The sequence below is a fragment of the Alosa alosa genome, chromosome 18 (genome assembly GCF_017589495.1).
Source record: "Alosa alosa isolate M-15738 ecotype Scorff River chromosome 18, AALO_Geno_1.1, whole genome shotgun sequence".
Taxonomy (NCBI): Eukaryota; Metazoa; Chordata; class Actinopteri; order Clupeiformes; family Clupeidae; genus Alosa; species Alosa alosa.
The window spans coordinates 29705750-29733366 of record NC_063206.1 but is presented as its reverse complement, the minus strand read 5'-3'; the positions used below and the strand labels follow the sequence as shown (position 1 = coordinate 29733366).

At 39.5% G+C, this 27617-nt stretch overlaps 1 protein-coding gene across 2 annotated transcripts in view; it reads left to right on the top strand.

The window, feature by feature from the left end:
• LOC125311417 (myoferlin-like) overlaps window positions 1-27617 on the top strand; it is a 40400-nt gene that overhangs the window by 7698 nt on the left and 5085 nt on the right. For both annotated transcript variants that reach the window (XM_048269452.1, XM_048269451.1), the window contains exons 6-40: window positions 5857-6017; window positions 6873-7001; window positions 7309-7371; window positions 7991-8041; window positions 8230-8260; window positions 8435-8550; window positions 9078-9204; window positions 9378-9481; window positions 9559-9627; window positions 9855-9898; window positions 10044-10126; window positions 12483-12521; window positions 13039-13163; window positions 13247-13360; window positions 13475-13652; window positions 13754-13878; window positions 13973-14082; window positions 14212-14404; window positions 16237-16392; window positions 16490-16621; window positions 17571-17731; window positions 18266-18380; window positions 19266-19371; window positions 19577-19716; window positions 19794-19958; window positions 20917-21004; window positions 21208-21285; window positions 21374-21555; window positions 21663-21821; window positions 23953-24054; window positions 24151-24312; window positions 25095-25251; window positions 25344-25417; window positions 25564-25671; window positions 27394-27522. In XM_048269452.1, coding sequence (XP_048125409.1) covers window positions 5857-6017; window positions 6873-7001; window positions 7309-7371; window positions 7991-8041; window positions 8230-8260; window positions 8435-8550; window positions 9078-9204; window positions 9378-9481; window positions 9559-9627; window positions 9855-9898; window positions 10044-10126; window positions 12483-12521; window positions 13039-13163; window positions 13247-13360; window positions 13475-13652; window positions 13754-13878; window positions 13973-14082; window positions 14212-14404; window positions 16237-16392; window positions 16490-16621; window positions 17571-17731; window positions 18266-18380; window positions 19266-19371; window positions 19577-19716; window positions 19794-19958; window positions 20917-21004; window positions 21208-21285; window positions 21374-21555; window positions 21663-21821; window positions 23953-24054; window positions 24151-24312; window positions 25095-25251; window positions 25344-25417; window positions 25564-25671; window positions 27394-27522 — 4076 coding nt within the window. The remainder of the gene's footprint in view (window positions 1-5856; window positions 6018-6872; window positions 7002-7308; window positions 7372-7990; window positions 8042-8229; window positions 8261-8434; window positions 8551-9077; window positions 9205-9377; window positions 9482-9558; window positions 9628-9854; window positions 9899-10043; window positions 10127-12482; window positions 12522-13038; window positions 13164-13246; window positions 13361-13474; window positions 13653-13753; window positions 13879-13972; window positions 14083-14211; window positions 14405-16236; window positions 16393-16489; window positions 16622-17570; window positions 17732-18265; window positions 18381-19265; window positions 19372-19576; window positions 19717-19793; window positions 19959-20916; window positions 21005-21207; window positions 21286-21373; window positions 21556-21662; window positions 21822-23952; window positions 24055-24150; window positions 24313-25094; window positions 25252-25343; window positions 25418-25563; window positions 25672-27393; window positions 27523-27617) is intronic.

Sequence of the window (27617 nt, the reverse complement as noted above, 5' to 3'; positions counted from 1 at the left end):
GAGTCTGTATCACCCGAGACAGTAAGAATAGCTACAGCTGCATCGGAGAAGTCTGGCATGTCAATTTTTTCTGCCTGAAGAACATGACAGTAATTAGTTAATGAGTAGAGTAGTCAATGAAAAACACTACATGTGTATTTAATATAATATGAAATACCAGTGAATGAAAAGTTAAGGTAAAATTCCCAAATATGACATTCTTGGTGAATTACTGTAGTATGATTTAATTGCTATTCTGGTGGCTAGGAAGATGGTTGTGGTTGTTGTCTTTTGGCTGCAAGGTAGTATCAGAGAGGGCTGAATAGAAATAGAGATATATAGAGAAGACAAAGTAAAAAAAGAAGAGTGAAAGAGGACACACAATTTAATCAAAAACTTACATTCCAGGTCTTAAAAATCCATCTTCCCACAGGAAGATGGGAAGGGCCTGCAGAGTAATTTTCCTTCTGCTGTTGACATTGACGTCTTCCATCAGCAGAATATTAATCCTATGCATATATTAAATAAGACTATAGTACAGGTGACATGTAAAAACAAGATTAACTCCTTCACGCTCCTGATATGCAACCTCCTGCTCTGTCTTTCTATGAAATCGTGAGAGATGAATGTTCAGTGCATTAATAGACTGGAATGAGCAAATGCATGAGTGGTGTATGCATGGTAATGGGCTGACCCTTGAAAACTGACTGTGATTTAACTAATAATGGCAAAGTAACTGAGCCTGTGTCTCGGAAGAGGCGTCACATGACCTGCATAGCCAACACATTTTGAAAATGCCACATAAAATAAGTCTAAGGTGTCATCCCTTCTTTGATACAAAAACATCACTCAACCCTAGCCTTTGTGTATCCCTGTGGAGAGATGCAAAGGGATAACATTAGGCTAGGCTATTCTCATTGGTAAATAAATGCTTACAAAATATCCCCATAACTTATAATAATATAGGCTACACATTGGCTACATTGTGACACTAGTGAATGGAGGACAAGTAAGTTATCACTTACCATGGTGTGATGGTGGTTCCTTGCACAGAACTGAAAACATGTCACACAGCCATCTGGTCCTGAGGGGAAAAATATTATGAACAGTATTATTTCACTTTTTTGAACAAAAGTCAGTCAGACAGTCTCTTCATCTCTCTGTATAGGCAGGCCTATCAGAGTCAGATGTTGCCATTGATCATGATTAGGCTATTGTCAGTAAGTTCGGAGCTACAACTTGGCTTCCTATCCGTGTTAACAAAACTGGAATTGATGTTAATATAGGACCTATGCTCTTCCTGCAGGGTTATTCTTCAACTATGGCTCTCTTTGACCTGGTAATTTTCAGAAAATGTAACATCTTTCAGTAAAAATCTTTTTGCATGGTTTAATTATCTACTCTTTCTAGAAACTTGCCCTAATAGTGGCTGTAAAGATTTCACTTGAATAATACATATTTTTGACATTTTATTCCAAAAGTCTAACTGTCATTTCCAGTATACTTTTTTGATCCCATGAGGGAAATTTGGTCTCTGTATTTATCTCAATCCGTGAATTAGTGAAACACACTCAGTACACAGTGAACACACACTGAGGTGAAGCACACTCTAATCCCAATGCAGTGAGCTGCCTGCTACAGCCACGCTCGGGGAGCAGTGAAGGGTTAGGTGCCTTGCTCAAGGGCACTTCAGCCATTCCTACTGGTCGGGGTTCGAACCAGCAACCCTCCGGTTACAAGTCCGAAGCCCTAACCAGTAGGCCACGACTGCCCAATCACATGTTTCCAAAACACATCCAAACGTGTGTTTTCAAGCAAAAATAACATCTACTGTTCCAAATGTATTTTATTAAATATTACACATATCAGACAAAATATATATATTATTAATTTTCCAGAAATGTTGTATATTGTATTATTTTTACATGTTTAACTTAAAATATGTGTTGTGATGGAAATTACAAAGTGTGGTGGAGATGACATGACATACATAGACAAAATTAAGATTTAAAACAAAAAATGCGTCCCTGCCATATGTTATGTAATTATGATGTTTTTTCTACTAGATTCTTTAGTAGGCCTACTATGAAGCAAATAAATATAGGGCAATGCCATTTCCACCACGTCACCATGTCATTTCCACCACCAAAAACCAAAGTAGCCTAAATATTTTTTAGTTTTTCTTATTTCTTCCAAGGACAAGAAAAGTATCATAGTTGAAGAATTACCCTGCAGTGTTACTTTGCATTACATCTAGCAGCTAATGCGAACCATATAACTTATGGCAGCTTATGGTAGGCTACTAATAAAATGTTTAAAAGTGCGCTGCCTGTTTGTGTGTGTCATGTGTTTGATTTCCAACTTATGAAACGTTGCTTTGGTGTCTAACCTGCACGGCCAAAGTAGGCCACACCAGAGACGGTTGATAAAAGGATCTTTGGTAATGCTAAATCATACTGTTTGTCTGTCCAGTTTCCACTAAAGTAGTGCAACAACAGGCTGGCTGACAGCTCAGACAACAAACTTTAGTTAACTCGCTATAAAACATGTAGCTAGCCCGCAAAAGGTCTCTCTTACATAGCCTACACTTTAGCTGAGGTCTGCCCGCTGGAAGACGGTACACAAATAAATAAACAAAGTACACCTACATTAAGGCGCGTTCTTACCTTTGTGTAGTAGCAGTCTGATGATTGATGGATCATCTGACTGATTGCTTGCAGCTTGCCTGCCTACATCCGGGGTGCGCAGCAGTCCTTGCGAACAATTAGTCTTAGGCCTACGATGTCAAAGTGTATCAATTTACTAACTGCCACAATCGATCGTAGACTAGTTAATTCACCATTCATTGGAATTTCCGATTTTTGTATTGGTTTATGTTGGTTTGTGTAGGTTATGAGGTTATGTGTCATGCTGATATGAACCTAAGTTGCACGTCTTTATTACGTCAGACGTCATTTCAATCCACTCTTGAAAGAAATGAGTTTGGGGGTCAATTCTACTCATATACTAAGAGCTAATCTTGTCAAAATAATCAATAACTGGGAAACTAGTTGAGCGAACTTAAAACTTTTGTGGTGCCTGAACAATATGCCAGCTTTGAGTACAGCAATGAATTTTATTGAGTTTACAACACTGTTGGGGAATACAGTGTTCGGTGCATTACCGCCACCTACATGATCACATCAATGTATGGTAGGGCATAAGCGCGGATATAGTGGGAGGAGTTGGACCTAGATCCAGCTCCACCCCTTGGATCTGTGTTCTGCATCCTATTTTGACCCAACTCGAAATAGGGTGACCACCAACCAGACTCTGAAAAGGATGCCAAGTTATGTTTAAAAATGAGGACAAATTAACCAAAATGAGGACACCCCCCCAATATCTGCTTATAGGACTATTCCGGTTGTGTAACAGTAGCTCCCTCCTGATACCTTAAAGGGAAACTTGGCAGGATTTCCCCCTCTGCTGGAGAAATTGTGCATTATGCTATTTCAAACTGTGGGAAAAGGTAACGATAAAGCACATGGATTTGTTTACAAGCTAGCGAACGGTTAGCATAAGTTTGGCAGAACTATGTGGATGTTACAAGGTAAGAAACATGATTTAAAACGAGTTTCTTGTTTCTCACTTCTCTTTCCGGGACGGTAAGTCTCAATGTTGCAAGGTTGGTTTTCCGCCTGGGGACGCTAGGCGCAGCGGGGAAAGTCACCATTTTCACCGGAACAGGTCATTTAACCATCCGAATGATTTCTAAACGGGTTTATTACGTTGAAATAGTTGCCAAGTTCCCCTTTAAGAGTCGTGTTAATAAGAGAGCTAGCAGCCTGGGCTTTTAGCTTGATTATTAGCATGCTCGACTCCCTATCCAAGGTGCTGGTGTTTGTCAGTTCAAGTGCGGTTGAGTGCAGGGCTGAGCCTCGTAATTCAACACGAGGCAATTTACATTCACCCCCAAGCACAACCACAAGCTAAGGATCGAGGATCACTTCAAGAACAACTCTGACCCCCGACATATGTGGCAAGGCATCCAGGCTATCACAGACTAAACTACTCACTTCACCCCCATTACCACCGACACCTCCTTGCCTGATGAGTTGAACCAATTCTATGGCTGCTTTGACAGGGACAATAAGGAGGTGGCCATCAAGGCTGTGGTCTCTGCAGATCACCAGCCCCTCACACTCTCCACCCCCAATGTGTGTGCGGCACTGAGCAAGTCTAATGCACGTAAGGCTGCTGGTCCTGATGGCATCCTCAGGGCCTGTGCTGTGCAGCCTACTGTCAGAACAGGAGCATATCTACGGCACTTCACTCTGCCCTCTACAACCTTGACAATAGCAGCATCTAGTGAGAATGCTGTTCATTGAATTCAGTTCAGCATTCAGCACCATCATCCCCTCCAAACTGATCACCAAACTCAGTGAACTGGGCATCAATACCTCCCTCTGTAACTGGATTCTGGACTTTCTAACCAACAGGCCGCAGTCGGTTAGATAACCACATCTCATCAGCCCTCACGCTGAACACCACGTACTACAGGGCTGTGTGCTGAGCCCTCTCCTTTACTCCCTCTCCACCCACGACTGCACACCTGTACATGGCTCTAACACCATCTCACCGAGAGGCATTACAAGTCTCTCCGCACCCGAAGGAGCAGGTTGCTTCTTCCCTTCGGCTGTCACCCAACTGAACTCTTGCTCTGCAACCCAGTGACAACCAATCAACTAAGCCCCCCCCTCCACCGATGTCGCCCAGCCTGTGCCTGTTGATGTGTCCACAACCATGGCAACCTTGACAGTGACGATAAGGAGACAATCAAGGCTGCCCCTCAACAGCTCCCTCCTCCCGGATAATTGCTCTATCCCATCCATAGTATTTTATTTATAAAATGTACATACTGTAATTGCACTTGTACATAGCCATGTTTTACTGCTCTTTATACTGTTCATACTGCACACACTTATTTTTCATTATTAAAATTTACTTATTAAAATTATATTAGATATATGCAGTGTATTAACAGCAATATATTATACGAAAACCAGAATAAATATGGATATTCAGTATGAACTGTAGACAGATATGCACAGTACAATTATGTCCAGTGTAGTAACAGTGCCATTGCAGTGTAATAACAGTAGCATTATAAGAGTAGTAAAAATAAGTATATGTGCAGGATGAATAGTACAAAGAGCAGTAGAATATGGCTTTGTATAAGCATAATCTCAGTATTATTTATAACTATAAATAGAACATTATGGGTGGGATAGGGTAGTGCAATTGTCCAGGGGAGGGGGCTGTTGAGGGGCAAAATGTCTGCCTCCTTGTTGTCCCTGTCAAGGTTGTCATGAAAAATCTCTGACTGTACCTTTAAGTTACTCTGTATAACTGTGTTTATGTTTCGCAAATACACCAACAATCAAGTTAGCCTCCACCACTCAACCAATGCTAACATTATTTTACTGTTGGACGTAATGTTGAAAAGCTGAAAAGACAATACCGGAAATTCAGATGAAGGATCAGTATTTGGCTTTCCTTTACTTAATGTTAAAATAATTATCGACCTCTATAAACGGTGATACCGATAGATCAATAAATATCAAATATCGGCCGATAATATTGCCACACCAATTTATCGGTCAGACTCAAAGTTTAGTGAATTCTGCATATGGATACAGAGTGCACTTTATAAGGACGGACAAAGTCGCTGTTTTCACTATGCTTTCTGATGTACGCACATCTGCCCCTCTTAGTCTAAATAATTATGTGGAAAGTTTAAATAGAAAGGCTAAGTATATATTAAATTGAATGAATGGAAATCTATTTGCCTCATGGCTTATGTCTATATTGATGTCAAAATTGTTGGTGGCTTATAAGGCAAGGAAGATGATGGAGGTGAAGGAGTTGACAATGTGGTCGATGGAGGGCAGTTGGTGCCTTCTGGTGCAGCTCCCCTCCCTGGTCAGCCCAGAGAACCAGCATGGAAGGTTACCAGGAAGAGACACAGGGCCCTGGTGAACAAACCTCAGGATTTCCAGGTATTTGTGTGTGGGTAAAGACACCAGGATGAATGAGTCATCTTTTGAGCTGGGCAAGAAGTGTTTGTACCCACTCAATCACCAAATTTCAGAGAAAGTAGTACCTACAGTATACTACAATGCACTTTTCATAGGATACTTTCACAGGATCCTAGTTTTCGAGGTAAAAGCTATTTTTTTGGCCATTAAAACATCTTCAAATATCAGAAATACTACCTGATCATTAGAAAACTCCTTTGCAATTATGTTAGCACAGCTGAAAACTTCTGCCCTGATTAAAGAAGCCTGACTTTAGATGAGTTGACTATCTGGAGGTTGAGTATCAGCATCAGCTATTGTGGGCTTGATTACAGACACAAAATGGCCAGAAACACAGAACCTTCTTCTAAAACTGAGAAATGAAGGCAATTCAAAGAGTGAAATGGCAGAGAAACTGAAACTGAATGTTATCGTACCATCTGTCTAGCATGGGGAAGGGAGAATGATGGTCTGGGGGTGCTTTGGTGGTGGTTAAGTAGAGTATTTATGCAGGATAGAAGGAACCTTGATGAAAGACGGCTATACCATGCCACACCCTGTGGACAGTGCTTGATTGGAACCAGTTACCTCTAAAAAAAACAATGATGTCCTAAAGCACAGCTCCAAACTATGCAATAACCTTGTAGGGTAGAAGCAGTCAGCTGGTATTCCGTATGGAATGGGAATTTGTAATTGACCCCCAACTTTTGAAAAGGCAGTGTACTGTTAGGACACATTCCACCTTGGCATTAATGGATTCAACATATGTTTTTTTGGAGTAACTTATCTCAAAATCTTTATTTGATAACCAGCTTTATTTCCTATGTTATCCATTAGCTCCGGATCCGAGTGATTGAAGGAAGGCAACTGGCAGGCAACAGAATCAAGCCTGTTGTTAAAGTCAATGTTTGTGGACAAACACATAGGACTAGAATCAAAAGAGGAAATAATCCTTTTTTTGATGAGGTGTGTCACTATTTTGCATTCATTTACACTGAGAAATAATATATTGAAATGTAGATACATATTTTTACATAGCAGGCATAAAGCCTAGACATACTTGCTGTACAGAAATGTAGTTGTTGGGTGGTAGTGTCAGTTAATAGAAGGCTGTTTGTTTCATATGTCCTTACGTTTTAGCCACAGGTTCAAACACTTATCAGATTTAATTTTACAGTTGATTTAAATTCACAATATATATAATATATATATAGATAAAGAAGGTTACAGATCATGTTCTTAGAATGTTCTTCTGTTGTCCTGTTAATTTTAGATCTTCTTCTACAATGTCAACATGCTCCCTTCTGAATTGTTTGATGAATATGTCATACTGCGGGTGAGTTTAACCTGGGCTGTGGGTTGGGCTCATGTTGAAAGCCAATATCATCAAGAAAGTCTGTGGAAATAACTGAAAAAAAGTTTAATAGGATTAAACTGTGAGAGAGGACAAATCCACGCTTCGTTGACAGTGTAATTAGGTTCTTAACATTTAAAAAGAGGCATTGGCAACATTGTATGTGTGCTGAAAGTTTATTTAGAAGACAGTTTACACTGACACTACCTGGAGTAACTTTTCCCCTTGTTTTCCGGGCGACACCATTTTGAATCTAAGAGTCTATCGACGACACACACCCCTTTTTGAATGCTCACGCCTGCAGTCCTCCTTCCGTCAACAACACGAGATAATGCCTCGTTTTAAATGTTAAGAACCTAATTACACTGTCAACGAAGTATGGAGCTCTTGTTAACCTTGTAGATGGGTTAAAAGAAGCGATTTATGTGCAGTATGAGAAATGTCCTGTTGCTAGCGCTAATAGCGCTATGAAATCTGTAAAAACTGGCTAACTTCTGAATGGATAGGGTCACCCCTCGTCCATGACTCTACTGTATCTAAAACCCATTTAACACTGGATTTCCTCTTTAACCTCTAATGCATATTTCTGTCCTATCTCCAGGTGTATAACTCATACTCAGTAAGGGCAGACAGTCTTATAGGAGAGTTCAAGGTGTGCAGTTATGTTTCTATTATATGCTGAATGTCTCAACATAAATCCAAAATATCTAAACTTCCCTTTGAGTCTTTTTATGTGTATGTGTACATGCTAAAATGATTTCTAAACACATTTCTTTCCAATGCAATGAATGCAATTAGTTTGTGTAATCAAAATGAATTATTAATTATTTTTTCTAACAGATGGACATTGGATATGTCTATGATGAACCAGGTACCAGTCATACTTAAACCAAAAACCACTGGACCACTGTTTTACTACACCATTGATTAAATAATCGCTGTCAATTTTGTTTGCTTAACACATTGTTTGTTTTGTTTTGTTGTGTGTGTGTGTGTGTGTGTGTGTGTATGTGTGTGTGCACGTGTCTTTGCTTATGTGACTCAGCTCATGCTATTATGAGAAAGTGGCTTCTTCTGAGTGATGCAGATGATTTAAGCTCTGGGGCAAGAGGTTACCTGAAAGTCAGCATGATGATAGTTGGAACCGGAGATGAGCCACCGGTAAAATCATAACTGTTGTTAACCCAACCTCTGGGCTGTGAGGGCCTTACCAGTATTGTCTGGAATGTTGTTTTTTATATTTGTGACACTTTATCATATGTGATAATATCATTGCTCTACGTAAACCTCAGAACACTTTCCTTTAATTATTCATAGACAAATAAAATCATCTCTATAATTGTACTTAAGTAAATGTAAAGGTATGCACATTTCTAATTCACTGGGAGGACAGTTTTTAAGGTAGGCTTTTTGCGTAACATACTTTAATGGTCCCCCTCCATATATTCAGTGATCAAAGGCCTTTTCTCCTCCAATAGTTAATAATAATAAAAAAGTCATTAGGAATGTGTGATTTCTTTTGTGTGTGGAGAACGAGTTTGTAGTGTATCCATTCCAATAATTGAAAAAATATTTTCTGTGTACTGTTAAGAGACATGAAGGGGCAAATTCTCCTTAGGAGTCATTATAATATGTCTGAAGAGTTACAGGGGATCCATATGGAACAACACACTGTTTGTTTTCACTAGGTGGAGAAGAGCGATCGTAATGAGGACCAAGATGACGTTGAGAAAAACCTACTTCGACCAGCTGGGGTCTCATTGAGATCGGCTACCCTCACCCTCAAAGTATATCGAGCTGAGGACATGCCTCAGAGTAGGTCTCACACATGCATCCATGTGCCTGATTTTGCTTTAAAATCTTCTCTTTCAATGAGTCCTGGAATGTATGTACAGTGTATAAAATGTGTTATGAGGGGACTTCATATGATCTTAAGTGGCAACTTCCTGTCTTTGATACACTGAACCATGTTTTTAATCCTTTACTAGTGGATGATGCAATTGCACAGACAGTCAAGCATATCTTTGGAGGAGTGGCTAATTATAAAAACTTGGTGGACCCATTTTTGGAAGTCAGTTTTGCTGGCAAAAAGGTATTATTTGAGCTGTTAACAACCATTGAATCAATTTCCCTAATCAAGAATAATGATGTTTTGCATCTTTGTTGTAGCTTCGCACAAAAATCATTAAAAAGAATGCAAATCCTGAGTGGAACCAGCTCATTAATCTTCAGATCAAGGTGAGGGGACAGTGTCATAGGTGCCAGGGTTCCGTACTATCAAATAAATTCAATTTCAAATTATACTATTCAGATCATTTCAATGCAATGATTCACATTTAGATTATTCAAATTCAGTTTCTGGTGGCACATATTTCAGCCCATATTAAACTCACTTATCAATTTAAAGAGCAACACTACTATTTATACTACTACTACTACTATGTGCATATTTTCTTATGTTCTAGTTGCCATCTATGTGTGAGCGCATTAAGCTGACTGTATATGATTGGTAAGTCCATATGACATAAATGTAATGGTCACTAATATGCATTTTAACATCCTACAAACTGTTGTGTGTGATAACAGAAATTGCTGTATGCCCTTGCATCAAATTGCTGTATGCCCCATCTCTTATATATATTTTTTTTTTACAGGGATTGTCTCACAGAGAATGATACTATTGGAACCACATACCTAAATCTTTCACAAATAGCATCTTCCGGTGAGGAGATTGAAGGTATAGCTCTTACTTTTACTTTACTGTTTTTTACTGTATTTTTCTAATGTATGGTAACCCTTTTCAACTAGAATAACCCAAATTATTCTTAGCATTTGGGAAGTTCCTGAAAACTCATTACTCCAGTTCTCCAGAGATTTGTCAGATCATGATCATGCTACAAATATCCTATCTCACATTCTAAAGCTTCTATATCAGACAGATCTAATAAATCTGAGCATAGAGTATTAGGTCTACTATTACAGTAGATCCACTCTTGCCTCTTATTTTGCTGGTGAAGAACCAAGTGAAGTCCCCCCCTGCTGTCCATCAATTTGGTTTAGCCTGTCCATTTCACATTTTTTACGCTCAGACATGCTATCTGTCTAACAGTGGCGCAAAGCATGATTGTTTTAGTGATGAGACATTCCTGACAACTTGACACAATTTGTTTCAAACTCTTGATTACAGCCTTTTGTGTGGTTTCTGAGATAATCATGCCAAACCAACACCACCACACTGTCACTTAAATCACATTTCTTTACCATTGTGATGTTTAGTGTCAAAAACAACTAAACCTTAGGTTTTTATGGACTGAATTGCTAACACATGATTGGCTGAAAGGACACTTGCATTTAGCAAGTGTAAACCTTACCCAATGAAGTAGTAAATGTTACCATCAAACTATTGTTGACTTTAAAATCTTTCTTTCATAAAATCTTACTCTGGAAACGCTTTTTAGATGACATTTTTATTGTGTTTAAGGGAAATGAGAATGAACTGATGTCACTCCATGACCTCCTCAACACTAAAGTTGAACATCTATCTTTTACTATGGAAAAGGACCCAACCAAAATTTATTTTCTTGATCTATGGATCATAAAAGGAGAGGGCGGACTATATACTGATCTATACACTAAACAAACTGATAGAAATACCCTTTTAAGGGCAGATAGTTACCATCCTCTACCCTTAAAAAACAGTTTACCCTACAGTCAATTTTGTAGACTGAGGCGGATCTGTAAGAAAGAATCTGACTTCTCACATCACAAACAAATTTAGTCAAAAAACAAATTTAAAAGACGTGGATATAGTGAAAAGAGTATTGAAAAAGCCACCAAAAAGATCCTCTCAAAAACAAGAGAAGAGTTTTTTTAAACCTAAGAAAAACAAAGATATGAATTCAAATGTATTTATTACCAAATATACCAAAACATCTGAACAATTTAAAAAAAATATTCAAACTCATTGGCATATCTTACAAAAAGATGAAACCATTAAACATTTATACAAGGATCTCCCAACTGTTGTGTTTAAACGTGGCCGAAATCTGAGGGATGAGTTAGTACAGTCTGAATATGTCCCCACCCCTCCACTACCCTCTCAAACACGCTTAACACCTATCCCTGATGGAAATTACAAATGTGGAGCATGTGCCCAATGCAACTCCACTTCGAAGAAAAGATATTTTAACCATCCACACACTGGCGAAAAGATAAATATTAAAGGTATAATTTCATGCAACACAAAAGGGGTAATTTACATGCTGACCTGTCCGTGCGGAAAAGCGTATGTGGGAAAAACCTCTCGTGAATTAAAACAGAGGATTGCGGAACACAGAAGTACCATAAGATGCCAAAATAGCATCTATCCTGTGGCCCAACATTTTATGGAGTTTAATCACCCAATATCATCCTTAAAATACACAGGGATTGAAAAGGTGCAACAACCTCAGAGGGGAGGGAACTTTATCAATTTTATTAAAGAGGGAGGCTTTTTGGATTTCACATCTACGGACTCTAAGACCCAATGGTCTGAATGAAGAACTGGATTTGAGACCTTTTATTTAAAAGAAACTTTATATAGACATGTTTGAATGTGGACAGAAAGTGTTGGATCGGATTGAAAGTGACAATATTGGGTATTTGTACTAAACATGCATATGATGTACTGTAATTAGTGACTATGATGAATTAGGTAAAGACACAATGTGTAGAATATAACTTGAAGAGTTTGATATGTTGTATGCTGACTGTCTTGTAAATTTTGTAAATATTGTAATTTATGAACACTGTTTCTGTAATCGTCTTGATGATAGGCTCCCTTTGTATGTTGTGGTTATGTGCATCATAATTGATTGTGTGGACCTATCTTGATTACACACCTGGTGAGATACCCAGAGTGCCCTTGATTGACACCTGGTGCTTTAAGACTGGATTTGCTAGTGTCCACATTAGGAACCTTGACAAAGGCTGACAGGCCGAAACGTTGGAATAAAAGAATTAAGAGATAGAGTGTGCGGCGACCAATTTTTTTCTGACTTTGAAATCTTTGAAAACAAAACCTTCTTTGAAAGAACTATGTGTTTCTTTCAAAGAGCTTCACGCTGAGGATGACACTGATGCAACATCTTCAGGTATGTTTCATTTCAATTAAAAAAACAGCTTTCTGCTACTTTTCCCATGACTAAGACAAACAAAGGCAAGTTTATTTATATAACACATTTCATACACATACGCTGAAAATAAGTTTGGAGTCACTTAGAAATGTCCTTGTTTTCATCATTAATGTTGTAAATGACTGTTGTAGAAAAATGGCTGATCTTTAATGCAATATCTACATCACCCATTATTAGCAATCAGCAACCATTCATCCAATATTCCAAAGGCACATTCTGTTTACTAATCTGATATAATTTTAAAAGGCTAACTGAGAAAACATTGGAGAACCCTTTTGCAATTATGTAAGCACATAATGTAATCAGAAAACTGCTGCCCTGATTGAAAAAAACAATGCAACAAATCTCAGCTGGTATTCTGTCTATAATGGAGCAGAATGGAAATTTCTAAGTGACCCCAAACTTTTGAACGGAATAAGATGCGACACAAAATGTGAGATATACAAGTATTTAAGTTGTATATATTTTTTTTCAGTTGATTTACCAGAGGCACACGTTGGATTCCTACCAGCCTTTGGACCTTGTTACCTAAACTTATACGGCAGTCCGAGGGAGTACTCAGGACTTCCTGATGCATACGAGGAGCTGAACCACGGGAAGGTAAGTAGTTACCAGGTGTTTTGCATGTAGGTTATAAAAAAGCCTTGCATCTTTTTTATTCATATATCTTTCCTGTCTTGCAGGGTGAAGGGGTTGCCTACCGGGGTCGTATCCTGGTTGAACTCACCTCTCAGCTAGATGGCAAACCTGAGAAGAAGGTGGAGGAAATTCCAAGAGATTACATCCTAGTAGCCCAGGTAATAAAATGACATTGAGTCATGTATGTCATGAGTGGAATCAACCTCATAAAATGTTTTACTTTATCTGAATGATGCTGATAAAAAAAAACATACGTAATCTTTTTTGAGCAGAAATACCAGCGACGGAGGAAATACTCTCTGTGTGCAGTGTTCCATAGTGCATGCATGCTGCAGGAACCTGGTGAACCCATCCAATTTGAAGTCAGCATCGGAAACTATGGCAACAAGCTAGACACCACCTACAAGCCCTTGTCATCTACCACTCAGTACTCCTGTGCTGTATTTGATGGTGAGTTCAGACTGTTCAGTGTCCCTGTTGTTAAATGACACTGAGGACAGCTTAGAGATCATGTGGAAGTCTCACATACTTGGTTTGTGTGGCTTTTATAGGCAATCACTACCACTATTTGCCCTGGGCTAGCACCAAGCCTGTTGTTATCCTCACATCTTACTGGGAAGACATAAGCCACCGTTTAGACTCAGTCAACATTATCTTGTACATTGCTGAACGATTGGTAAGCTTGTGGGGTCAACATGAAAATACTATTATCATCAATACGTTTTGTAGCGCAACTGGTTCTCAGATGGTGCTGGCTTTTTTACTCACAGCATTCAAACCTCACCTCTTTGAAAACTGCTATACTGGCCAAGGCCTCAGACACCCGACTAGCAGAGATCTGGCTTAAGCTGATCAACTATTTGATGGAGGACCTCAGCAGGTACTGTACATACATTTCCAGTTTTTATCTATTGTCATACTGTGTACTGTAAATTGGATAAAGGCAAGGGAAAAGTTTTACTCTCAGAAGGTCAGCAATACTTAATAACTAATTGACCATCTCTGTTAGCTGTCATATGCCAGAACTGGAAGGTAAACCAAACCTTACAACACTGGATCTCCAGTTGAAGATGTTACGGAATTCAACTATTACCAGCATCAGAGAGGCTGCCAAACGCATGAAAGAAGGAGCCACTGACATTAGGACCACCATTGCTGATATTGAGGATTGGTTAAATCATCTCATGCAAATATCTGAGGAGGTAACACATTGTGAGGAATATGATGCAGTTAATAATAATTATGATGATATGAGCCTGTGTCTACCAAACACATTATTTGCATTGGTAGCATCTATTTTCTATACAAATCCCATGAAGTTCATTATTCACAGCACTCAGCACCCTCAGCCCTTGGCATACAATGTTTTCCTTTTCCACAGCACTCAGTGTTGAAATATGTTCCATTTTTTAACAGCGCTTGGCTCGTCGATGTCACTTCTCTTTTGCTGGCCAATTAGAATCGAGGAAGGGGCTTTCATGAGAAACTGGGAAGTGGTAGTGTAGTGGTGCAGTAGCCTGAAAGGTTGTGGGTTCAGCTGGGTACAGCTTCCACCATTGTGCCCTTGAGCAAGGCACTTAACCCCAAATGGGACAGTGGCCCTTGTACATGACATATAAAAGTTGCTATGGACAAAAGCATCTGGAAAAATAAATGAGCTAAATGACTTCCCACCTTGAAGTAGGAGCTCAGTCAGAGGAAAGATGAGAAGGGGCGCCAAAACGGGCAACACAGGTGCCAATAAATACCCGTGCTACCTCCACAGATGCCACTGACCTCAGCGGCACAGCCTCCGGCCATCACAGGGTCCTGTCCGCCATGGTCAAAAGGCAAGTGAAGCCTTGTGAGGGGGGGGGGAACCTGGAACCGTCTTTGCGGTTGCACTTTAGCCCGTTGGCGCTCTAAACAGGTGTCTGCCTAGTCTCCCTCTTAAGACCATACAAGGCGAACTTAGCTGCAATCAGCCTCTGTGATGCTTTTGTACCAGGGTGCAAGAGGTTATGGACAGCATCAAAAACTTGCACCCTTCAGCTGAGGGGAACACTGGGCCAAAGGTTGCCAATGGAGATTTCACACAGGAGTGTGGGGCCAGCATTGTCAAAAATCACATCCTCTAACCGTAGCCCCGAATCAGAAGACCTGAGCACCTGCACATCTGGGTCCATGTCCTGGTCCACTGCCATGGTTAGCTGAGTCCTGAACGATTGCTGCCATTTCAATTAGCTAGTAGTTAGCAGTAAGCAGCGTTTCAAAAAGGAAGTTCTGGCAGATGTTTTTTTCCAAACTAGCAGCAATAAATGTGTGAACGAAGCTGGTTGAGGGCGCTGTCAGCTCAAAAACGTGTTTGGTGGACACAGATCCCATTATTAAAGATTACCTCATGTTTTTAACCTGTCCGTATGATGTCTGCTACGTTTCAGAGGACATATCATGAGTCAATTCTACAGCTTGTCAGCTACATATATGGCAGTAGCAGGTGAATAGTGTGTGGAGAGGGGTGGGCCAGAATTCCAAAAATGGGGAAGAAGGTGTAAAGTCACATTTAAGGTCATTAATGCTATGAGGGGATTTTTCATGAAAATACCTTCTTTAAGAGCAGGGGTCGGCAATCTTTTCTCTTAAAAGGGCCATTTTGTTGACCAGAAATAAAAAATAAATCTGTCTGGGGCCACAAATATATCGGAACCATTTTAAAGAAATGAGTTTAAACCTCTCTATCTTTATTAGCTTCAGGCATATGGCATACTCGACATACTCTGTATATGCTGTATTGTACAGTATAATATTTTCACAAACTGATAAAGTGTTGGGACAGCTTGAAGCTTAACGACTATATGAAATTGTTAGAAATATTTTATAACTTCCATTTTTAGAGAATGCCAGGGAGCCACTAGAGAGGAACTAAAGGGCCGCAGGTTGCCTACCTCTGTTCTAGAGGAACAGAGAAGAGATTTAGGGATGTCATAAACTGCTGAGTCTGTGTATACTGTTATTTAGACTGCATGACAACTGAAAGGGTTTATGTTGTCCTTAGCCTCAGAACAGCATACCTGACGTTATCATCTGGATGCTAAGAGGAGAGAGACGGGTGGCCTATGCCAGGATCCCAGCCCACCAAGTCCTTCACTCCACTTACAGTGATAAGGCCATGGGAAAACAGTGTGGTAAAACGCAAACCATCTTCATGAAGGTACAATTCAGTTTATGTGTGCGTGCACGTGCACACACACACACACACACACACACACACACACACACACTACTTTAATCTGCTGTATTTATCCTAGTACCCCATGGACAAAAAAAAAGGAGCGACGATCCCAGTTCAGCTGCGAGTCAACATGTGGCTAGGCCTGTCTGCACATGAGGAGACGTTTAATAGCTTTGCAGAGGGCACCTTCACTGTGTATGCTGAAATGGTATGAACTGTATGAACTTTACCTTTAAATCTATCTGCCTGCCTGTCCCCTTAACAAAATAAAAGATAAATAGAATTGATGAAAGAGGAAAAAAGAGTTTATTGTCCCCATGCAATTACTGTATAAGCCTGCTTTAGTAAACCTAATTTAGTAAACCTAATTTAGTAAACCTAATTTAGTAAAATCTTGGTGATTTGACAACTCAAGGTAATTTTTGTTAGGGTAATTTTACTTTTAAGCTCTTTGTCATTAGAAGGGTCATTTGTACATGCTATATCTTGTTTTTTCAGGATAGTCTGGCATCGGCATTGTATGATATGACAATACTTGCATATTTCTTATATTCATGCTATATCAAGGAAAACCATTTTGCATATCATGTTTTTGCATGCCAGGAGAAATATCTGGAATATGGCAAATGAAATAATCATAATAGTGGGATACTCTATGGCCTAACAATTTGCTAGAATATCTGTACTGATTGTTTATTTTGATATGGTTCATCATATGTTGAGTGAAATGTAAAAATGATTACATTTTATATAAATTAAAAGTTAATTTTCTTGTGAACAGTTTTGTTACTGTTGGATAGCTCAAGTCATGCAATGTCATGTGTGAGTACTCAAAAAGCAATGAACAATTCAACATGGAGTATAAACAGAATGCAAAAATAGAAATGGTCTATTTATTTCAAATGTCTCTTACTTTTACTTTTACCTGTTGCTGGACGTATGGTGCCCTGACAGAACTTTATACAGGAAATGTCTTCCTTCCTATGAAGTAGTTGAGGTTATTATTTAGAAACTTAATTTGTTAGTTGAAAGTTATTTATAACTTTATTTTGATTTGCGAACTCAGGTCAGTATTTGAATGTGCCAAAGATGCAAGTGTTGGAAAATGCATTGCCATTCTTGCTCTATAGCTCTAACCTACTCAAACCTTCTTTCAGTATGAGAACCAGGCAAAAGTGGGAAAATGGGGCACCGCAGGCCTAGTTGGTCGGCATAAATGTTCCGATGTGACGGGCAAAGTAAAGCTGAAGCAGGAGTATTTCATGCCGCCCAGAGGCTGGCAGTGGGAGGGTGACTGGTTTGTTGATCCTGAGCGAAGGTAAGATTTAACAGCAGACTGTATTTGTACTTACTGAGCATGTACTGAGCTTACCGAGCATGGAGCTGTGTTCACTGAGATGACTGACTCAGAACCACACTTTGTGAAATGTCCTTTCATGATGACTCACTCAACTACATCCTGTCTAGAGCTCCAGTGTTTTGCTGCTCATTTATCAAAAATCTCTTTTGGCTTAGCGCTTACAATCAGAGGAAGGGGAGGCTTACAGATTGGCTGAAACACACTTAGGCTGTCTTCCTCCTTAAAGTGTGTTTATGCATTCTTTGGTGGCTGAATGTTCCCCCCCTTGGGTACCCCTCATTCCTTCTCTCTCTGACTCTGTAGTGCCCTGGTCTGTGTCAAATGTTTTATAATGTGTATAAAAGTAAAATGTGTGTTTTCACCTAGAAAGTAAAAAATCTGTTCTTAGGTTTATTTTTATCTCAAAGAGTTGAGAGGCCTGGAGCACAGTTTTACAACAATGTTGACTTTCAAGAATGTAATGTGTTGGGGTCTTCTGGTTCTGTAATGTAGCTTGCTGACCGAAGCAGATGCTGGCCACACAGAGTTCACTGATGAGGTATTTCAGAACGAGGTTCGGTTTCCTGGGGTGGAGTGGAAACCTGCTCCCGAGCCTTTCACAGATGTGGTGAGGACCAACTAGAACACCACTAGACACACACACAGCTAGACCAGAATTAAATGAATTTTCACAATTTCACAATGTTGTGTTTTTAAAAAAGGTTATGGCACGTTTTGAATGATTCATTCCTCTAGTACAGTAGAGTTTGATTCATTGATGAGTTTAAAGGAACCATATGTAAGATTGTGGCCAAAACTGGTACTGCAATCACTTTCAAATTACTGTAGAGCGGTGTATCCCCTCCCCCTCCCCCCTGACTCGAGGATGCCAACCCGGATGCCGAAACACTACTGACTTTGTGATTAGTAGATAGGTGGAGGGTGGCGCATCAGGCCAAAACACATGACATTACATCATAACATAACATCAACATCAGTTGAGGGCTGCAATTTCACTTTTTAAATGACAATATCCTGGCCGGACTACTGTTGTCAGTGATATAAGTATTTGAAATGAAAATGATTTTTTAATGTCTAGTGACATATCAGGGCCATTTTATGATTAATTGAAATACATTCCTTACATATGGTTCCTTTAAGTTCCCTGGTCAACAGTACTTGTAACAGTGTTGATGTACCGTAGACTGATTCAAAGTGCATGGATGTTAGGTATTTGTTACTGGTAATTGTATCATATAGGTCAGTAAAAGCAGCATATAGATATTTCAGTGGATAGGAAAACATACTACTGTAAACACTAAATAAGTATCTGAAGACCATTCTATATACAGTATACATGACACTGTATGTCTTGAAGCAATATTACCCAACAATATTGGCTATGTTATTAATCAATTAAATAAGCTCATTTTCTTTTATAGTCAAATAGTATCTCATGATATTGTAGGTGTGCTGTGAAAACAGCACTTATGCTCTGTGCTCTGCTCTGCAGAATGGAGAGAAGGCCCAAAGTCCAGAGGCATTCGAGTGTCCACCTGGATGGACATGGGGTGACGATGACTGGGACTTTGATCACAACAGAGCTGTAGATGAAAATGGTAAGAGGGCTGCACTCACAACTCTAAAAGAATGGACATTTAAAATTAAGCTTGTGGTCTGACTAAAATTGTCACATTATACTGTAGATTTGTAATTTCTTTTTGGTAAAAAATAAGTTATTTAATTTGGATCTAAAATTGTAAAATACTGTATGTCTATATATTTTTACCTTACTTCAGTTATCACTGTTATCACTGAAACCAGGTTGGGAATATGGACTCACCATTCCTCCAGATGATAAGCCCAGGTCATGGGTATCAACAGAAAAGATGTACCACATGCATCGCAGGAAGAGGCTTATACGACACAGAAAGAAGATCTCAGATATGCCTATAAAAGCAATGGTATGCATATCATTGTCCTTACTTGATGGTACCTTAACTCATTGTGATAGAAAGTAATATTTATGTGATTTCCACAGAAAGCAGAATCAGGAGAAGGTTGGGAATACTCGTCTCTGATTGGCTGGAAGTTCCACAGCAAAGAGCGTTCCTCTGATACCTTCCGACGTCGACGTTGGAGAAGGAAGATGGCTCCTTCAGGAAGCATTGGAGCCTGTGCCATCTTTAAACTGGAGGGAGCTATGGTAATATAGCATTCCTTTACAATGAAAAGGTCTCAGTAGTAAATGGTGCAAATGTTATGGTACTTCAGTTTGATGGCCATGGGTAGGAATGACCAATGTCTCTCAAAGGAACGTTTGGGGGAGATTAGCCTGCCACTGAAGGTACTCTTCAGCTCAACAAGCCTATCATTTGGGGATCAGGGGTGTTGTTCAGGATGCTCACCTGCTTGTGAAGCATCCTCTTTGCCACAAACCTCCAATAATGTCTATTGTCTAACTGAATTCCAACCCTTATGACAGAGCTGGCTTTCTTAATAAACCTGATCAATCTGTTGCCATCCTTCATGCCACATCACCAGGACACCACCGTGTAAAACATGGCACTAGATACAACAGACTGGTAAAATATCTGCAGCATCTTGTTGTAGATGTTGAAGGATCTTAGGCACCATAGGATGTAAAGCCAGTTTTGTCCTTTCTTTTAAAGTGTTCTTAGACCACTCTAGTCTATCATCTGATGGTATTGACGCCTGTCACACCAGATGCTTTCAAACTCTGATTTTCATAAGCTTGGACAGACCTTTGCTGGTGGAATATTAGTTAGTGGTGTATAAATCCAAGAGCAGGAGGGATGTCAACATGTTATGCATTTTTTTTTTTAAGATTTTTGCCACAAAAGCAAGAAGGGGGTCTAACTCCCCTACCATGTTTCAAAATTCATGTTGTACTGACTTCTTGAATTTTTAGCTGGACCCTTCAAACTGTATCCCCCTACTTGGTCCTCTCATGGACACATGCTTAACTAATAACAATCCCATTGGTATTGATGAAATATGTTGTATGGTCATTTTTTTGATATGGGCAGTTCAGTTCCTTTAAATTCTCTCTCTCTCCCTCTCTCTCTTTCTCTCTTGCTTTAACTCATTCACCCACTCCCCCACCCTATTTCTCTCTATTTGTGTGTGTGTGTGTTTTGAAGGGGGTGGATGTTGATGAAAAAGCCAGTAAAAAGGATACAGCTAAACAGTTTGGCGCCAGCACACCCATGGTCTCCTGTAGCTTTGACAGTAAGTACTGCAATTTGGGCCTTGTTGCCAGATTTCCTGACCTGGGCCACCCCCTTCTTTCCTCTTGGGAAGTCTTTTACGGGATACTTGTGATAAAATCTCATGTCTGGTGGCAGTTAGGAATACCGATGTCCTCTCACATTTATTTGTGTGTCATATTAAATACTTCATTGTTCAAATGTTCTCATATTGATGATTTGCAGGATCTTTTATATTCCATCTCAGAGTCTATGTCTATCAGGCCAGGAATCTCCTTGCTATGGACAAAGACAGCTTTTCAGGTTAGCAATGGTTTGCTGTTGTAAATATGAAATAATGAAAATAAAATGTTACAGATTATAGATTATTATGTTCCTGGTTTCTTTGCAGATCCTTATGTGCATGTCTCATTTCTTCATGTGAGCAAAACAACAGAAACAATCACTGGCACATTAAATCCAACATGGGATCAAACTCTCATTTTTGACAATGTTGAGATCTACGGGAATCCCAAAAGTATAGCTCACTATCCACCTAGTGTGGTCCTGGAACTCTATGACCGTGACCAAGTGGTACTTATGCTCATTGGGACTAAATATCCACTTTTTGTCAGACCCATTTTGATCCACTTCCATTTCATTTAACATCATGTAGATCAAATAACTCTGCTGTGTTACAGGGTAAAGATGAGCCTATGGGCAGATGCTTGTGTCTTCCTGTTGTAAATCTAAATCCAGCCGTACCAGTGACCCCCAGATTGCTATGGTATCCCATCACACTGAAAGGCAAGAGTGCTGGGGAGATGCTGGTGGCATCAGAACTCCTTCTGAAAAACAAGGTATTCTGATCATTTCCTCCCCAATAGTGAGGTTAGAAAGCAACAATTATTAACCCATCAGTACATTTGGATTCTGGACAGGACACAAAGAGATTTTAAATCTAATGTGGCTTTTTACCTACAATACCCTCCAGAATTATTGGCACCTTTGGTAAAGTTGACTAAAAACGGGTATAAAAAATAATCTTTTGGCCATTTATTGTACTCCCACAATCAAGTCAAGTCAAGTTTATTTATATAGCATTTAATACACAGAGGTCATTCAATGTGCTTTACATAAACAAAAGCAAACAGTAATAACAAATAAAAGCACAGAAGGGCAATATAGTTCAAAGAATAGTTTAAAAAGGTAAAGATCATAATAAAAAGAAAACATAAAATGCACAAGGTAAAATTGTTACGTAAAAAAGTAATAAAAGACAAGGTAGAATATTTTCAAGGCAGATTCAGAATTTGTAACTCGGCACAGTTAGCAGAAAGCATCTGAGAACAGTTTGGTCTTAAGTCTAGATTTAAAACTGGCTACAGTTGGGGCCTTTTTGATGTCATCCGAAAGTTGGTTCCACAGCTGAGCCGCAAAGCAGCTAAAAGCAGCTTCACCATGTTTAGTTCTAACAGTAGGTTTTACTAACAGGTTTTTCACCTGGGACCTGAGAGGACGAGAAGGTGTGTACTGCTGAAGCATGTCTGATATTAGGTATTTAGGTCCTGCTCCATTTACTGATTTATAAACAAGCAATAGTGCTTTAAAGTCAATTCTGTGACTCACTGGAAGCCAGTGCAGGGACTTGAGAATTGGAGTAATGTGGTCAGTTCTTTTAGTTTTTGTTAGAATCCTAGCTTTTTAGGAAGGCCTGTGAACAGTCCATTGCAGTAATCAACCCTGCTGGAGATAAACGCATGAATGAGTTTTGTTATCAGTTTTGACATCAGCCTTCTAAGTTTGGCAATATTTTTGAGGTGGTAAAAAGCTGATTTGGTTATCGCTTTCATGTGGCTGTTGAAATTTAGATCACTGTCAATTTATACACCAAGATTTTTAACAGTATCCTTTGCCTTCAACCCTTTTGTGTCAAGGAGAGTGGCAACCCTAAATCTTTCCTCCTTTTTACCAAATATAATTACTTCAGTTTTTTCTTTGTTCAGCTGAAGAATATTTTGAGACATCCAGACGTGACCTCACTGCTAATAGATTAAAGGGCATGCCAGGTAAAAGCCTGTCCAGTCATGTAATTACCAATGTAAACAGCAGGAGTTGTGTGGTCTATTGTCAAATGAAATAAAAATTGCCTCTTTGGCTAGAAACACTTTAGGTGTGTTTGGCGTACATAGAAGAATGACTGTACTGGAAAGAACCCCATGCCTAATGAGAATTATGGTGGAGGGGCTGTGATATTGTAGGGCTGTTTTTTATTCCCAAAGGCTTTGGGATACCAAGGTGCATGGTATCATGAACCCCAAGAAAAATCTGAACATTTTCTGCCAAAACACTAAAAGTGGGTCATGATTGGATCATTCATCAGGTCAATGAACCAAAACAAACGTCCAGATCAAAACAAATATGGTTTACTAAACACAAAATCAAGCATTGCCATCTCAGTCCCCTGATTTAAATTCCATAGAAAAACAGTGGGGAGTCAAAGAGGAGAATGCACAAGTGTATACCTAGGAATCTGGACGTTCTGGGGAGATTTTGTAAAGATGAATGGTCTTAAATCCCTTGCTTTGTATTTTCCTACTTCATGTGGTGTCATAGGAGAATATTACAAGATGTTTTATTCACCAAGGAAGGCTTAAGAAGGTATTACAAGTAGGGGTGCCAATAATTGTGAGCGACATGTTTTTGTTAAGAATATTTATTTCTTCATGAGATTTTCCTTTTTCTCTAAAATAAATTTACTTCCTTTCAATGTTGGATTTTTACTCATTGTTTTTTTATACTGGTTTTTAGTCAACTTTACAAGAGGTACCAATAATTCTGGAGGGTACTGTAGCTGAATAAAGTTAAGATAATAATAAAGCAACAATTTGCCTTTCCATGACTTTTCCAGTTAAGTGGCAAATGAAATTTCAATCTTAGGCCTCATGATTCTTAAATATAATATATGCCATTTTTTGTTGCTACGTGTAGTCAGATGACACCGAGCTGCCCATCGTTCCATCAAGAAAGGATGGGAAGTTTTACATGGTGCCTCAAGGGATCAGGCCAGTGGTTCAGCTCACTGCCATTGAGGTGTGAAGCAGACAGGTTCATCAAGGTAATCAATTTAAGAGCTTGTCTTTACTTTCCATGCTTATTTTTCTGGTTTTATGTATTTGTGTATCACAGATTCTCACCTGGGGATTGCGTAACATAAAGAGTTATCAACTGGCTGCAGTCTCCTCTCCAAGTCTGATTGTTGAATGTGGAGGGCAGGTTGTTCAGACTGGAGTGATCAAAAACATGAAAAGAAACCCTAATTTTCCAGGATCTGTGCTGTTCATGAAAGTGGTATGGGATATGTTGTAATTCTCTATTGCATACACCTAATTTTCTCTCAGGTAAAGTCCACATGGAAACGATGACAATTATGTTCTATGGAATTGCACTGTGTGAATAGGCAAAATGCTACATCATAGTCCTGATCAAAAAGCCCCACCCCACCCCATAGCATTTTAAAATTACACGTGAATGGGAGAATTTGGGTTTAGATGCACACCGGTTATGTTACTGGTATTGCAAGGCCACGGTTGCCTGCAAGCTAATATTTGTTCTAGCTAGCTTTACACCAGACATTATGCCAAACATAAAACGACCAAAGCATGTAGCAGCCTTGATCTTGAAAATGTACTTTATTTGACAGTTGAATTGGAAATTGATTGTTCAGTAGGATTAATGTCAGTCTGACATGAGTCAAGGTCATAGATATTAAAAAGCTAGATACCACATTATCCGTCGAGTTCTATTACAGTAGGTGGCATCGTAAACACGGCCGCCATTTTGCTGCGGGCAACACGTTTACTGTCTATGGCAACACTTGTAGGTAATCGTTTTCAAAACATTTCATTCTTGTGTGGATGAGGCCTTAGTGGCATTGAAGCTAAACCAGTAGTAAAAACAGCATACTGTAACTGTGGTGCTCCTCAAATTATTTGGTAATACCTAAAATTAGTTTGGTTTTTGGCACTAATTTCTTTTAACCCAAATCCTTTCACTGGTGAATTAGTATTTAGGGGTAGAACTTGATCTTGTTTCCCTCTGTCTTCTCCCTTTTACCCCCATCCTCTCCACAGCTTCTTCCTAAGGTCGACATGTATACTCCTCCTATAATGTTGAAAGTGATAGACCATAGACCATTTGGCAGGAAGCCTATTGTTGGTCAGTGTACTATTGACTCCCTAGATGAATTCAGGCGTGCGGAAAATACTGAAGTGGCTTGGTCAGCCAAAGGTAGCCACTAAGTTTACACTGGGGAATACATTATACCCATTTTGTATAGGAAATTGCATGTGTAAACTACTAAACTCTGCTCTCTATGTTAGTGTCAATACTCTCCACGGGCCTTGAAGATGTCATATTAGACATTGAGAAGACACAGACAGTCTTTAACACAAAGGTAAAATGAAATACAAAAACATATATGAAAGGCATTGTTACAATGACCGATACACAACAGATACACAAACCCAAACATACCCCCCCACCCCCCTCCTCTTGTTGGTTTTGTTATTGTTATACTGACCTCTTAGTGTTTAATTGCAGACCATTGCAGAGGAAGACTCTGTTGACTGGTGGAGTAAATTCTACTCTTCTATTGGAGAGAGTGAAAAGTGTGGCCCCTACCTGCAAAAAGGTTTTAACACCTTAATGGTGAGTCTGCACAATATGTAGCTGGTTTGTTTGCTGGTATGACTGCAAGTTAATAACAAACTACAGTAACAAACTGGAGATGCCTTTCCTGAAGGAAATACTTGTGCACGCAAAGTTGTAGTTATGATGTTGCTAGGGTGGTTGCAAGGGTGTGACAAGGCTAATCATTCTGGTTGCTATGCTAATTAAAGTGCTATGCTGGTTGCTATGGCGATTGCTAGGTTAACATTATGGTAGCAACCAGATCAATGGATACCTTGTCTTAGCTGAATTACTGAAGCTAAGCAGGTGTGGGCCTGGTTAGTACTTGGATGGGAGACCTCATTGGAAGAACTAGGTTGCTGCTGGAGTGCTGGTGGGTGGTCAGTAGGTGGTCCTGACTCACTGTGGTCATTAAAGATCCCATTCTCACAACCGGTGCAATGTCATAGAATGCATTAGAACAGATTCACGCCCCTTTTTAGGGGAAGACAAGCATTATATCATTGATTGCAATGGGAAAGACAGCTACTTTTAGTTATTAATTCACAGGACATTCAATCCTTTGGTAACACTTTACTTGACCGTATCGACATAAGAGTGACATGACACTGTCATGACACATGAACCTTAACCCTAACTCCAAAAACCAAATGTCACTTCATAACAGAAGCGATATGTCATAAACGTTTATGACTTGTTTATGACACGTTCATGACGGTGTCATGTCACTCTTACTGTATGTCAATACTGTCAAGTGTAACCAATCCTTTTACTAACACAACGGTTATGAAGAAATATGTAACTCGTGTCGAACCTTTGTACATTACCAACCTAATTCGTTTCCAATACCCCAATGTTGAGGACAAATTTAGCCCGTAGCTAACACTTACCATAATGTCCAATGTAAAACGTTAGCTTGCTAGCTAGCTAACTGTAGAACTTTAGTATAACATAGCCAGTTATCTCACCTAGTTGTAGGAAATACGTTCGTATTTCAAGTGATAGAATTAAGGGTTGACTTTTGTTTAGTTGACGTTATGACATATAAAGTTAAAGGCACACCAGGCAAGCCTGATGCTTTTTCTCTACGAAACTCCCCCTCACTCGGTCTGAAGCTCTTTTCCTTCCTGAAGCCCAAGCCTTTGCATGGAATCATTGCCTCAATATCAACAAATCAGGGTATAGGCTATGAATCTGATTGAATTTAGCATTGGCCATCCCCAAAATGCACCAGAATACAGGAAATCACATCAAACAAATTAAAAAATGTCTGGGGGAGGGCCCCCAAACCCCCCCTCCCACATATACAACAATTAGTGGGGGGTCCTTAATACATCTGGGCCCAGGGGCCCGAAAGTTCATAATTCGCCCATGTTCCTACAGGCAGTAGGGGCGGGCGAGAGAGTCTTCATTTACCCATTTGTTTTCATTGAAAAGTCAGTCAGCAATCAATTGAGAACACAGGTGCAAGCTAGCTTGATAACATGTTATGATGACACAAAGGCCTATGTCTATGGGAGAAAGCCCCCACTTTGGTGTGCAGATACATTTTGTATTATTTTTAACAATTTCACACAATCCAGAAAACAATGTAGCCTATGTGAAATTATAGCCCTGTATTCACAATGTTATGAATGAAATGTGCTTTTTTGGAGGCATTTGTGGGTTGTTGCCTACTAATTGTGTTAGTTGTGCGATAGCATAACACAGAAAATATTACACAATATTTTCACTATTCAGGTATATCACAGTGAACTAGAAGAGGTCCCAGAGTTTCAAGGACTGACTGACTTCTGCAGCACCTTCAAGCTACAGAGGGGGAAGACTGAAGACGAGGATGATGACCCCACAGTGGTGGGAGAATTTAAGGTGAATCTGCAGAGATTGTAAAAGTGACATTATTTAAATGGCTGTTTGGGGGGTTGTTTATTGTACAGTTACAGTAACATAGTTTTGCCCACACA